Raw genomic sequence first — 15473 nt, 5'->3', positions numbered from 1 at the left:
TCAACCTTGCACGATCAAGCCAATCCGGCCGTCGGCTGCTTATCTCATGTGTATCATGCATGTGTACTTTGCAATTTACATTTTTTACCATGACACCTGTAATGACATTTTTTACTATATGTATCATTTCAGTGGCTTGGCTATGATTCATGTTTATGTTTGCATGACAATTTTAAGACTGCATTTACTCTGTCAATTGTTGGCTAACCACATTCACCTCATTTAAAGTCCCAGAGCGATTCCTGTATTTTGTTGCATATATTGGGATGGAGGTGGTTTGTGGGTGACATCAGACCTTTTCCTTTTTGTCATATATTGAGGGGAGGACTACTTTACGCTAACCTTTCTTTATTATGGTTTTTATATATTTATACCTTGTACAACCTCAAATCCAAAAAAGTTGGGACGCTGTGCAAAATCTACGTAAAAACAGAATGGAATGATTTGCAACTCTCAAACACATATTTTATTCACAATTGAAAATAGAAAACCTCTCACATGTTTAAACTAAGAAAATGTAACATTTTAAGAAAAAGAAAATATAATTTTGAAATAAATGGCAGCAACATGTCTCAAAAGAGTTGGGATGACGAAAAGCTGGCAAAGTAAGGCAAAGTTCACACTAGCATTGAAAGCAGGCATTTGAGGGGCATTTTTAATGCTGCTCAAACACCTATGCAAATTATACTACATTATGCTGTTCACACCTATGCAAATTATACTAATTATACAGTGCTGTTCACATTATCAAAACATGAAGCGTTAGCTTCATGTCGCTTCAAAATTGAAGCCACATGTTGAGTCAGGAGGATCTCGAAACCTTTCAATGTATCCCATTCAAGTCTATGGTAACGTGCCACAAATGCACTGGCAGGCGTTTGTGGCAAGGTTGCGGTGAGGGCTGTGGCGCGTTAAAATTAGGTTTTTAAATAATCATGCAGCAGGAATATAATGTCCCACACTGCTCTGTAATGATAGAGGAGCGCATAGAGTGTTCTGCAGTCACTCCCTTCTATACACTTCCTGTTTGTGATGTTTGAAAATATGGCTGACATAAACTTCTGAGCGTAGGTGCGTAAATTATGATACAGGGCATGAAAGTGCCTTTTAGTATATCTCTGAGAGACAACTGGATGTCTTTCTCCTTTTCCTCAGCTCAGCCAATTGTTCATTTATACGGGATCATCTGCAGGAGGTCAAACATGAGATCAAGTATAGTGAAGGAATCCATGCTGCTGCCTTACCTGCTAATGGAGTATGCACAGGAAACATTCACCATGACAAGCAACACCTCAAATTGTTTATCACCTGTAATGACACTTGCCTTTAAAAACAAAACAAAAAAACAAAACTTTGCGTAACGGTTTTAACGAGCCTTAATGCGCATCAAAACCACGCATAGGGCATTTGGGGGAGCATTTTTAAAGTGTCATTAATGCTTGTAAAATGCCAGTCTAACGCCCATACTAGAGCGCATTAACGACAGTCTAATGCCTATACTAAAGTGCATTAACGTGAGTCTAACGTCCATACTAAAGCACAATAACGCTATTGGAGCGTTTGTTTTGAGTTCGAAAATTTGTCAAGTGTGAACAACCCCCAAGTGGTACTAACAAGGAAGAGCTGGTATAACATTTTTTAATTAAGTTAATTGGCAACAGGTTAGTAACATGCTTGTATACAAATACTTTAAATATGTAATCCACAGTGGATAATATCAAAGGATTATGAAAATCAGGAAAACTCTCCCTGTGCAAAACAAGGTAAAAAATGCAATATTGTATGCCCGTGAACTCTGGGCCCTCAGGCGGCACTGCATTAAAAATAGGCATGATTCTGTGATGGACATGATTGCATGGGCTCAGAGATACTTCCAAAAACCACTGTCTGTCTGTGAACACAGTTCGCTGTGCCATCCAAAAATGCAAGTTAAACTCTATCATGCAAATAAGAAGTTATATCTGAACATGATCCAGAAATGCTGTTATCTTCTCTGAACTAAAGCTCATTTAAAATGTTGCAAAGTGGAAAACTGTTCTGTGGTCACACAAATAAAAATCTGACATTTGTTTTGGCAACCTTGGGCATCCCGTCCTCCAGACTATAGAGGAGAGAGACCTTCGGGCTTCCTATCAGCGTTCAGTTCAAAAGGCTGCATCTCTGACAGTATAAGGGTGCATGAAATGGGCAGCTTGCATATCAGGAAAGGCACCATCAATGCTGAAAGATCCGGGTTTTAAAGTATCATATGCTCCCATCCAGATTATTTCTTTTTCAGGGAAGGCTTTGCATATTTCAGCAGGACGATGCTAAACTGCATACTGCATCTATGACAACTGCATGGCTTTGTAGTAGAAGAGTCTGGGTGCTTAACTGGCCTGCCTGCAGTTCAGACCTTTTACCAATTGAAAATATTTGGCGATGGAAGACCTTGTTCTTTCGGCACGACACCAACAGGAGCGATACTCCAAGACCTGGTCACTCTGGAACGTCTTTATCTTTCTTGATGAAGGAAGAGCCATCCTTGACGGCGATTAGAACAAATAAACTCACCCCACCAAATAGGGGCTATACAGACTATGAAGCACCCATGGGCCTTACCATATCACCCCCGCGTCTGGAGGGTTCACACGAGGTATATCTCCGCACTCCCCCCTCCCCCCTTATTTTCTTTCCCCCTTCTCCCTCCACTCCTTACCAACACCTCTCACCCTTCCTTTCGCCTTCTTCTTTCTTTTCCCTTTCATTCTTTCTCTATTCTCTTTCCTGGTTATTTGGACCCGGACTTCCAAGATACTTCTCCAATATATAAAATTATAAAATCGATTAGGACTGGTCTGGGACCCTATTAGGGGCAGCATAAATGGGTCACTAGTTTTACCACCTCGAGTACATTCAATATCAGGGCACTGCCATAAACATCCTCGTTACGAGAGTCACACCAGTCAGACCGTCATGATACCCTATATGTAGCAATGTGATCTCGCCTGCAGTTTGTTTGCAATGTTATGTATCGCAACTTATTGCATGTGTACAGATGTTTAACCTTGATCATGTTCTTTGAACAAATAAAATATTTGTAAAAAAAAAGAAAATATTTGGCGCTCTTGAAGAAACCATTCCCCTGGGAATAACTTCTGGCGACTTAAGTAGTTCACCTGCCAGTTCTCTATTCCCGGAATAAAGACTGCTGATAGGCACTGAATATTTCTTTCTGTCCAAGTTAGAATATTGTTCACCTCCCTCTGCGCTGAGAGACTCTTGGTGCCCCCTTGGTGATTGATATAGGCCACAGCCGTGGCATTAACGGATTGGATCCTGACAGGACAATCCCTTAACCTGGAAGTCCAGGTCTTTAGAGCCAGACGCACTGCCCGAATCTCTAGGATGTTGATGGGCAAGGCTCTTTCGGTTCTTGAACACTGTCCTTGGACAGTTGTCTTCTCTGTCGTTACCACTTTCCAGATAACTGGTCTGAAGGATTTACCTTTTAGCAGATTCTTCTTTTTTTTTTTTTTTTTTAACAGAAAAAGTTTATTTAAGTTTCAAGATATACAACTGTAAGCAGTGATACAATCTCATCGACTACACAGTAAGCACCCGGATATAATACAGTATAATCTCTAGTGGGAGGAGGAGTTCCAGACATCTGAGCTGGAGTGGGTAAGAGGAGAGAAAAGAAAAGGGGGGGTGGGGAAGGGAAGGGCCAGGAGGAAGGCAGCAGGTTCCTCCACCATTGTGTCAAAATTGTACCCTCATTGCACCTATTTCTACCCAAATCTGACCTATTGCTTCCGTCCGGGTCCTAATCCAGTGGCAACCGCCGCTCATGTACCCATGCTGCCCACAGTTTGTCAAATTTTTTAGGGCAATTGCATCCCATGTATGTCAGTTTATATAATGGCAGTGCCAAGTCTATCAGCGTTTGCCATTGTTGTACCATGGGAGGAAGGGGCTTGTTCCAATGTAGTAGGATTGCTTTTCTAGCGTAGAAGGCTGCGTAAAATACTAAACATTTTTTAGATTGTGAGGCCTCCAGGGTGTTGCAGACACCTAACAACAGTGGTATTGGCTCACAGGGGACCCTCAGTTTGCCTATGGAGTTTATCACCCCGACGACGCACATCCAAAAGGGCCTGATCTGAGGGCACGACCAAACTACATGGAAAAAGGATCCGACCTCAGTATTACATCTATGGCACGTCGGTCGTCTATCAGGGTAGATTCTAGCAAGTCTCTCCGGGGAGTAGTAGGCCCGATGTAGAAACTTCAGCTGAGTGAAGCGATCCCTGGCCGAGATCAACAATGGGATGTATTGCTGGACGCCCTCCTCCCAGTCGTCGTCAGCCATCTTCAGGATGTCCAATTGCCATACCGAAAACAGCTGGAAGACTTTGGAGGTGTCCAGGCTCGCCAAGAATGAGTATAGAGTGGAAAGAGTTCCACCCATTCCCGGGGCTCTCTGCGCAGCCTCGACTGCGTGAACTTCCAGGTTTATAGTTTGCGGAAATTGGACCTGAAACGCGTGGCGTAACTGTAAATATCTAAAGAACATACAGTTAGGTAGGAACCAGATTCTTTTAAGGTCGTCAAAGCTGAGCAGCCTCCTGTCAGATACAATGTCACCCAGGGTTTTAATTTCAAACCGTGCCCAAATCACTGGGTCAGGGATGGTTTCAAAATGGGACAGTCGAGGGTTTCCCCACAATGGGGTGTGTAGGGACCAAGTGTCTGGTTTTTCCACCTTGGACCGCACAGCGCCCCATACCTTTAGAGTGGTACCCATAGGGGCGGTAATACGGGGGTTGGACCGGGGTCCACGGTGTATCAGGTTCCTTAGCTCGGCATAGGAGCCCAACAGAGCTGCCTCAAGAGTGGCCACCGGGTTGGCTGACTCCTCAGAGAGCTACCAGTGGACCGTGACCAGGACCGCAGCCCAATAGTATTTAACAAAGCAGGGCAGTGCCAGGCCCCCTAGGGAAATCGAGAGTTGCTGGGTCATTTTTGCTATTCTTGGTGTATTACCTTGCCAGAGAAATGTCGTAATTATGCTGTCAAGTTTTTTAAAGAAGGCTAGCGTTATAGGAATCAGGGTTTGCCTGAAGAGGTATAAGATATGGAAAGAATCGTCATTTTAATTAGATTGACCCTATCAACTAGTGTGAGGGGTAGCGTTTTCCAGGCTGCGCATCTTCTGGACAGGGAGACCACCGGGGTCAGGTTAAGGTTGGTATATTTTGACAAGTCTTTGTGGATATTGACACCCAGGTATTTAAACTGGGAGACTATCTGTAGTGCGAGGGATAGCGGAAACAGGACAGACTTTCCCCAGTTGATACAAATGCCCAAGAACCTGCCAAACGTATCTATGATGGATAAGGCCATTCCCAGGGAGTCTCTGTCATTCCTCAGATACAAGAGGGTATCGTCGGCGTAGAGAGAGATCCGTTCTTGTATTGGGCCCATCGGTATTCCATCCACTGTCTCTGAGGAGCGCAGGAGACTCGCCATCGGCTCAATAGCCAGTGGAAAGAGGGTCGGGGACAAGGGACAGCCCTGTCTCGTGCCTCTGCATAGCTGGAAGGGTGAGGACAGGGTGGCTCACTCTAGCCTTCGGAGAGCTGTACAGGGCATGAACCCATGAGATGAAATTAGGTCCAAAACCAAATCGGCGCAGGACCTCCCACAGATAGGCCCACTCCACCGTATCGAATGCTTTTTCAGCATCAAGAGAGGCCACCGCGTCCGATGGAGTGAGAGAATCAGCGAATGCTAGAACTGCATACAGCCTCCGGAGATTAATATCTATCCCTTTACTGGGCATGAACCCCGATTGATCCTCGTGAAGCAGGGTGAGGATGACTTCATTCATCCTACCAGCCAGAACCTTGGCGAGTATCTTAATGTCAACATTAAGTAAAAGGATATGGGCCGGTAGGATGTGCATAGTTCCGGGTCTTTGTTTGGCTTCGGGATTACTACAATGATAGCCTCGGCCATGGAGGCCGGGAGAGCTCCCCCTCCAAGGCCCGAGACACCATGCCATGTAATTTAGGTGGCAGTTGTTCACCATACTGACGGTAGAATTCTGTTGGTAGCCCGTCTGTCCCGGGGGTCTTTCCCGCCTGTAGGGTGCCTAGAGCCTGCTGTATCTCCTTGAGTGTAATCAGGGCGTCCAGTCTGTCCCTATCTGCATCAGTGAGTTTAGGAAAGGTGATTTGGTCCAGATAATTGCCCAGTTCTTCAGTGGAGTACGTCGCTCTGGAAAAGTATAGGGACTTATAGTAAGAGGTAAAATGGGCATTTATGGCCTGATGGTCTGTCACCACCGCCCCCACGTCATCTTAGATGCGGGCTATACTGGTAACCTGCTGTTGTTCCCTATCTAACCATGCAAGGAGCCTACCAGTTTTTTCCCCCTGCTCAAAAATGCGCTGCGTTTGTGCCAGCTGGCATTTTTTGGCCTTGGTAACTCTCAGAAGGACCATTTCCCAATAGGCAGCCTGCATGTCCAGACAAGTGATCGGGTTTTTGGTTAGGACATATTGAGACTCTAGGGAGCAAGCTCTAGACTCAGCCTCCTCTACAGTCACGGCTGCGTCCCGACGTGCTCTCGAGATGGAGGACCGGTAACATCCTCGGACATAAGCCTTAAAGGTGTCCCAGACCCCCTCAGGAGAGGCCGTGCGGTCATTCAGCAGCCAGAATTCAGAGATATGTTTGGCCACTTCAAAGTCTATAGTAGGGTCTGAAATCCAGTATCGGGAGAGACGCCACACCCTCTCAGACACTAGAGTCAGCGTCTGGAGGCAACAGAGTAGAGGAGCATGGTCTGATATGCCTCGTGGGAGCATCTTAACCTTACTCACCCTTGACAAAAGCCCAGGGCTAGCGTATATCAGGTCTATCCGCAAGAGGGTGTGATGTGTGGCTGAGTGGCAGGTAAAGGCACGCTCATCTGGGTGCCTCCACCGCCAGACATCTATCAGACCATACAGAGAGGCCCAGCTAGACAGGGGGGATCCCACAGCAGTGCTTGCGGCTAGTTTGTCTATAGAGGGACTCAGAAGCATATTAAAGTCCCCGGCTACAATAATATTATCAGCTGCATATGTAGACATGATTGGGACCAGCGTCCTCAATAATGAGGTGGTAGCATGTGGAGGTATATACACTCCTACTATAAGCATTTCAAGTGTATCGATTATTGCATTCAGTATCACGTACCTACTCTCTGGGTCAAGTTTCAAATCCAGTAATTTGAAAGTCAGGGTCTTATGTACCAGGATGCTAACCCCCCTAGCGTAGGTAGCATGGTAATAATGTCCCACCCACGTTTTTTTGAGGCTCATGACCCTGCTACCTACCAGGTGGGTTTTCTGGAGGATGCATTTTTATGTGTTGTGTTGTTTAAGAAAGGCCATGACGAGGGAGCGTTTAATTTTGTCATTGAGGCACTTGACGTTCCAGGAGACAATTCTTAGGGGGGCCATGTAAGGTGTCTGTGTAAATTATCCACAGGATAGACATGTGGTCTATGACCCAGAGGGGGGGTGTCCACCTCTCCTGCCACCAGCTCCACAGTCAGTCTCCCCAGCCCCCCACCCACCAACCAACCAAATCCCAGGTACAACATGTATCAAAAGAGAGGAACCCCTGCATTTACTGAACTAAAACAGAAAGAAAGAAGGAGACAAAAAAAAGAAAAAGCATGTAGCCAAACCCCTCCCCACCCACCCCACACACCCACTGAAAAAGAAAACATGGAGTGCTTAATCCCCTCAATTTAACTTACACAACCAATAATCCCCACACAATATAGGAAATTCTCCTATAGGAACAGTGAGACGAGCTAACAACTGAGAAGTTAGTGCGTTATAAGCGTGTGATCTACATGTCCGCAGGCCGTAGCCTAGGTTACCTGCATGGATATTTCAGCAGAAAACGAGATTGCAGGTCATGCAAAATAAAAGTAAATAAAACCAGAGAAAATAGAAAAAATATTTTTTTGCAAAAAGAACTCCAGTTGTGCCCTACGGATGTAGGCTGATTTGCTTGTGGTGCCAGCAGCAATTATGAAAGAAAAGTGGTTCGGCCCATTTCCAGTGTACAAAGAGAGTTCTCCTGGGTCTATCCATCCCAGGGTAGACCACACGTATTCAGCCAGCAGGATGGAGGCTTGTTGGGAGAGGTTTTATGGGCTGTTCCAAGAACTTTAATTAACCAAGTTCAGGGCTTTTTTTTTTCCATGGAATAGGTGCATGAAACCACCCTCCCCAGTCAACTCCCTGCCCTGACGACCCCCGCCCGCAATCCAGCCATTTCTCAACGAAGAGAAGTGATGCAAAATAATGGGTGTGGGCAAGGCTCAGAACGGAGTTTTGCACACAATGCAAAGTTCAGGAAAGTGTAACACACAGAGTACTGGACACAGGAGTGCGTATAGTGCAGTGCTGAGGAGTGTGTACCACACAGTGTGCAGAAAAAAAATAAAATCAGCATCCCTATCCACAGCTCTCCCTCTCTCCCCTGTCCACAGCTCACCTTCTCTCCTCCCATCCAAAGCTCACCTTTTCCTCCTCACCCTCAAGTTGGTTACTATTCTAAATCATCATGCATTGTTATGGCAAAAAAAATAAATAAATACAGTGTCATGGAAAAAATGTCCTGTTACATAAGCTAAATGTGTGTGGAAAACTGGTTCCTTAAAGGAATTGTAAAGGCAGAAGGTTTTTTATCTTAATCCATTAAGAAAAAAAGCCTTCTGTGTATAGCAGCCTCCCCAGCACCCTCTAATACTTATATGATCCCCATCTCGGTCCAGCGATGCCCACAAGTCCCTCGGCCATCCGAGACTCTCCCTAGGTATATGCTGAGACACGGCAGCGTCACCATTGGCTCTTGCGGCTGTCACTCAAATTCAGTTAGCCAATCAGGAGAGAGAGGGGATGGTGCCGAAGGGCAGCTCTGTGTCTGAATGGATACACAGAGCTGCAGCTCGGCTCGGGTGCCTCATAACAAGCTGCTTGCTGTGGGGGTACTCGACTGGAGGGAGGGGCCAGGAGCAGTGAAGAGGGACCCGAGAAGAGGAGAATCCAGGCTGCTCTGTGCAAAACCACTACACAGAGAAGTATAACATGTTTGTTATTTATTTTTATTTTTTTTTAATGAGACATTACAATCACTTTAAGGAAAATAAGGTTGTTACCTGTTCAGCAGCTTGCAGCTCCCCATAGCTGTCCAAAAAGTTCCCCTGCATTACAGTACCAACAATGGTCAATCCCTTTCCAGCTTTCAATTGAGAGGCAAAAGTAAGCAAACGTGGATATTTGACATGTAGATCCTCATCTAGTTTTAGGAGAACTAGCAATTGTGGCCTGGTGAAAGTAAAAAAAAAAAATAATTTTAACATTACCACACATTAAAGCACATTGAAATATTTTATGTAAGCACTGCATAAATTGATAGCACTATATAAAGTAAGTACCAAGAATAAATAAATGTGATAAACAATAGTCAAAGTGAGTGCTGTCCTAATCATACATTGGTCAGCCATAAGTTTATGATCAGCCACCTAATATTGACTAGGTCCCCCTTTTGCTGCCCATTGCAGCATAGACACCACTAGACCTCTGAAGGTATACTGTGTTTTCTGGCACCAAGCCGACAGTAGCAGATCACATTAAAGCCAAAACTAGTGCCAGCAGGGCCAAAGGCAGAACCACAAACTGAAAATGTTGTTCTTCCACCGCAAAGTGTAGACTGCGTTGATGAAGCAGAAATACAGGGGTGTGGAGGTAGGCATCTTAAATGCCCACCAGGGCCAGGAAATCCCTCAAATGGAAGGATACAACCACTGAGCTTACAAATTCAGTATGGAACTTTTGAACATGTAAAAAAAATACTTCAGTTTCAGAATGGGCCACACAATGCCATTTGGCTTGGGCACCATGAAAAGGTTGAAATAGTAACCTTTCTGATTCTGGATCAAGGGCATTGACCCCCTGAAAGTGCAACTGACCCAGTACAGCAAAACAAGGCTGCATTTTTGTTGCGTGCGGTAGGCACTCTTAATGGCATTAAGCGTGTAGGAAACAAGATGCAAAACCCCAGCTTGTAACCTCTGGACTCACAATAATTTGGACCCATACATTAGAGATTTTTCAGATCCATACTGCCAAGCATAGTACCACTTGCAGAAGTGGGGATGCCCCTTCATTGGCAACAAGGTTTATTGCCAGAATAAACAATATAGCTACCTGATGGTGAAAAAAATTAAATATACATTTGCTGCTGCTATCACCTATGTGTTTCCACAAAACAAAAACAGAATCAAATAATAAAATGTGATAGCGCTGCTGGTAAACCAAATACATAAACAAAATCAACATATAAATAACAATAAAGTCCTTGAAGTGCACAAAGTTCAATTGGAGTCTATTTGTTACATAGATGTGAAAAATCTTCCTATAAAAAGGTGCAAAAAAGGACTTTTCTAATCCAACATGCTTCACTGAGACTCCACACCACTCTGTAGAGTGCTCCCATCACCAAGTGCAATGCATGCTCACCTCCTTGTTAGACCCTGAGGGGGGTCAAACACACCATGCACACAGTGAAATTCTCCTTTACGAATGGCTCCACAAGGATCAACAATTGCTGGTATGTCCTTTGAGAGGCAGACACGCTCTGCACAAAGTGCAGTATCCTTCCAATATGGCTACTTCAAAATTGGCTCCACATTGCTCTCCTTGGCAGTTCCGAAGTGACATAAAAATTCCTCCAAATGAAGCCACGAGGTTGGTGGCGTAACTAATAGAGTTGGAGCCTGGCGGTGGAATCCTTTCGCTATAAGTGAGATCCAAATGAAATTTGTATATATGCTTTCGTTATTTTAATAAATGTGAGTGTATCTTAAGCTGGGGTAGTGAGGTTCTGTCAATTTAACACCTTGGGTACTGCACTATTAGAGGCACTTTTGTTTTTTATGTCACTTCGGAACTGCCGGAGAGTAATGTGGAGCCAATTTTGAAATAACCATATTGGAAGGATCCTGCACTTTGTGCAGAGCGTGTCTGACTCTGAAAGGGCATACCAGGAATCGATAGTCATTGTGGAGCCATTCTTAAAGGAGAATTGCACTGTGTGAAAGATGTGTTTGACCCCCTGCAGGGTCTAACAAGGAGGTGAGCGTGCATTGCACTCGGTGACGGAAGCACTTTATAGAGTGGTGTGGAGTCTCAGTGACGCACGCTGGATTAGAAAAGTCCTTTTTTGCACCTTTATAGGAAGATTTTTCACATATATGTCACAAATGGACTCCAATTGAACTTTGTGCACTTCATGGACTATTATATATATATGTTGATTTAGTTTATGTATTTGGTTTACCAGCAGCGCTATCACATTTTATTATTTGATAAGGTTTATTGCCTGTCTTGGTGGACCTTGGGTTCCAGTTTTTTTTTCCAAAAGCAAGTTTTCAGTTTCACCCAAGAATTCTGAAAAGAACAAAGGTAACTCTTCTTGGTTACAGATGAAGGCTGCTTCCTCTCTGTAAGCTTTTTACTTTTATCCTGTGATCTTATGAATAAACATATCCAGAGCATTTCTGAAGCATTCAACCAGCAATTAAAATGGTTCTAAAGTCAGAAAATTTTTATGTTACTGCATTCTATGCATTAAGATCAAAACCCTTCTGTGTGCAGCAGCTCCTCTCAGCCCCCCATCTTAAACCAGCAATGTTGCACGAGTGTCTCGGCTGTCCTTTCTCATTGGCTGAGACAGCATGGGTTGGCCATTAGCTCCCGCTGCTGTCAACCAAAGTCAGTGAGCCAATGAGGAGAGAGGGGGGCTTCATGTCTGAATGGACACACAGAGCAGCACTATGCATTACAGGCCTCCCCTCAGACCAGAGACCACCATCCAGAGCACTGTGCAGCATTGCAGGTCTCTTATACCCCCGTCCAGAGCACTGTACAGAAATACAGGCCTCCTCAGATCACCATCCAGAGCACTGTGCAGCATTACAGGCCTCCTCAGACCACCATCCAGAGCGCTGGGTAGCATGCCAAGTTCTCCCTAATTCAACCCCACAGGTACAGAAAACCTCCAATGACGGGCCAAGTCAAGCCAGTGCACCACAGCAAACTATTTACACTGCTCTTTTAAGTGCTTCAAAATACAAAATTGACTAAGGAACAACAGGCCACTGAGGCCAGGGAGGAGGCCATAGGAAAACGGAATATGTTCACCGGATTACCAGTCAGACTGATCTGCTGCTCTATGCTGCTTTTTTTGGAGAGATCCTCTGCCTGGGTCTTCTATGCCATTTTGAAAAAAAAAAAACAGAAAGACTGCCTGCTTTCATGTGGATGGCGCTTTTATCCACGTCCTGTGATTTTTTAATATTCCCCCTACATATCATCTTTAGAGTCAGACAGATCCTCATCTTGTATGTGGGGCAATATGAATTTTCTTACGGCACGGGCATACTCCCCTGCCTTCTTAAATAGTTCCCGATTATCATCAGCCACATCAACAAGGTTTTCCACAGACAGCAGGATTGACAAAACAAGCAGCTGCTGTTGCAAGTGGCTAGAACATTTCATCAGTTACTTGGATCTAAGAATGGATGAAGCAAATGCTGGTTTACATTCCCTTTCATGTTCTGTGCAGTTGTGGCAAGGTCTTGGTAGCTAGTGTTCTGTTTAAGTCCTCAAGGTGACTGAGTAGATCAAAGAAGGCAGGGACATGGAGTCACTCTACAGGGTTTTAATATGTTCCGCAAAAGGCAGCAGTGGGTCATGCAATGTGAGCTTTTGCCATTCACTAGGGAGAAAGCTGTCCCTCTGTCCCATTGCATGTTGTTTGTGATTTGGGAGACCCATTCTATCAGTTTGAGGAGTCTTGCGATCATTTTGAATGTACTAGTAGTATTACTTGACCAGCGTGTGGGGCAGTCATTTAAAAGAGTAAGACCACACTGCTCCAATATCTTCAGTGTTGCAATGGAAGACTTGAAGACATTTAATATTGATCTTGCGGACACAGCGGGTGACAGATCAAGCCGCACTGCGGCAGCTAGAGTGCACAGAAGGCACGCAACTGGGAGGATGCCATATGACATCCACACAGGACGGAAAAGCTAATAATTTTATGTTGTCTTTATTAAAGTGATATTAAAGTCAATTATTTTTAAAATAACAAACATGTCATACTTACCTGCTCTGTGCAGTGGTTTTGCACAGAGCAGCCCTGACCCTCTTCTTCTCGGGTCCCCCACTGGCACTCCTGGCTTTTGGGGCACCCAAGCAGGCTCACTCCCAAGCCACTGCTCTGCGTTTCCATACATACACAGAGCCACGGCTTGGCCCGCCCCCAATATCCCCTCATTGGCTCATAGGCTGATTGACAGCAGCAGGAGTCATTGAGGAGGGGGAGTAAAAGCCGAGGCTCTAATGCACATGGCTGGATAGTAACGGAGCTTAGGTAAGAGGCTCTGCTGCACAGAGAAGTTTTTTTGCCGTCATGCATAAAAACGCCTTGAGCCTTTAGAACCAGGGCATACTAATACCCTGCTCAGATTTCTAATTACAGGCTGGCAAATGGGCAAACAAAATTGTGATTTAAGAAAAATTCATGCAGAAAGAGATACACTGTCAGTTGCTTACAAACAAAGCCATGCGATCATTTTTAGAACTCACATGGTTATCATGTGATCAGGAGCTTTGCTGACTAGTTTCTGATCACTAATCTTCCCAGGCAGCTGCGAGACACTGCATTAGCACAGAGTGACCAGTGCACATCTCATTCCCAAATGGAACAGATTAAAACTCCCTCTGAAGGGAGCAACCTGCTAAGATGTTTAGGTGTTATTTAAACTAATAGCTGCTGCATGTTTGCCATTTTGTGATAGGCTCTGCCTCCCATTTTAACCCCACATGACAGGACTGTTTTTCACATTTTTTCACTTTTTTTTGTTATTTTCCACTCACAGCTTTAAAAGTTAGCAAAAAGACCCCCCCCCCCCACACACACACACACACATACACAAAAAATATAGTTTCTGACTGCACAGGAATCATACAATTATAGGATAGTGTTATTTTTAACAACTCATGATATTTGCATAAACGTTATAAAACATGTTTTCAATAAAAAAATAAAAAATAAAAAAAAACACTATATTATTAGCACACATAATTACAATATAACTTACGAAATATTTAATAAATCGAGATACTGTATAAAACTATAAATATCAACAAATATTTGTACAGTTTACATTGTGCCTTAAATAATTATGTGGTAGATCAGCGGTGGGCTTCTTTTTCACAGCACCAACATGCATACTGGCACTGTTTTGTGCTGGGAGTATGCTCAGTCTCATGACAGCCAATCCCAGCAATCATATGATTGAGAAGCCAAGGACAAACCTCTTGTGTTAAGAACCCCTTAAAAGGTCGTTCAGAACCAGCAAAAAAGTGTTCCTGAGACTGGCTTCAGAACTGTGTTGATCTGCAGCAAAGTGAGTTGCAATCCCATTTTGCATGGCACCCCAACACACTAAATCAATGCACATCAGGACCAGGAAATTAAAATAGGTAAACACTATCAAAATGTTACCTATGAGGTCAAGTAAGCAAGACAATAATAGTCAGAGTAAATCACCCGAAGAACCTGTACCCTCAAGTGTGTTTAGCACTTTGGTGTGTCTTGTAGGATAAAAGGATATAGCATAGTATCAACTATATAACCAGTTAATAAACCAACAAGACATGAGTAGCTAGGTCTTGCCATGTTCACGTAGCTGGTCTTGTTCCAGATGAAGGCTTTGCCTGTCATAGAGGGCATACTCCTGAAGGGGTCTTCAGGGTCTGGGTGCCAGTCACATCTTGATAAAAGTGTCAGTGGAAGAAGGAGAATAACTGAAAATTAGAAAAAATATATTCTCCAGCAGGAGAATGGGTCCGTCACCCAAAGGCACTTTAAGGGCACAGTTAAGTTATTGCAGGCATGAACAGTATGTACAACCCCTAGCAAAAATTATGGAATCACCAGTCCCTGAGGATGTTCCTTTAGTTGTTTATTGTTGTAGAAAAAAAGCAGATCACAGACATGGCCAAAAACTAAAGGCATTTCAAATGGCAACTTTCTGGCTTTAGGAAACACTAAAAGAAATCAAGAAAAATAATTGTGGTGGCCAGTAACAATTAGATTTATAGAACAAGCACAGGGAATAAATTATGGAATCACTCAATTCTGAGGAAAAAATTATGGAATCACCCTGTAAATTTTCATTACAAACACTAACACCTGCATCAGATTAAATCTGCTTGTTAGTATGTAGGTAAAAAGGAGTGATCACACCTTGGAGAGCTGTTGCAACAAGTGGACTGACATGAAGCATGGCTCCAACACCAGAGATGTCAATTGAAAAAAAAGGAGAGGTTTATCAAACTCCTTAAAGA

The 15473-nt window shown here is 44.0% G+C and overlaps 1 protein-coding gene across 1 annotated transcript in view; it reads right to left on the bottom strand.

Moving 5' to 3' along the window:
• Positions 1-15473, bottom strand: part of SLC12A4 (solute carrier family 12 member 4) — a 420155-nt gene that overhangs the window by 62658 nt on the left and 342024 nt on the right. The window contains exon 17 of the mRNA XM_073605176.1: positions 9209-9377. Within this exon, the coding sequence (XP_073461277.1) occupies positions 9209-9377 (169 nt within the window). The remainder of the gene's footprint in view (positions 1-9208; positions 9378-15473) is intronic.

Source organism: Aquarana catesbeiana, linkage group LG11 (assembly GCF_042186555.1).
Source record: "Aquarana catesbeiana isolate 2022-GZ linkage group LG11, ASM4218655v1, whole genome shotgun sequence".
Taxonomy (NCBI): Eukaryota; Metazoa; Chordata; class Amphibia; order Anura; family Ranidae; genus Aquarana; species Aquarana catesbeiana.
The sequence above is the reverse complement of the archived record's forward strand: the minus strand, read 5'-3'. Positions and strand labels throughout refer to the sequence as shown.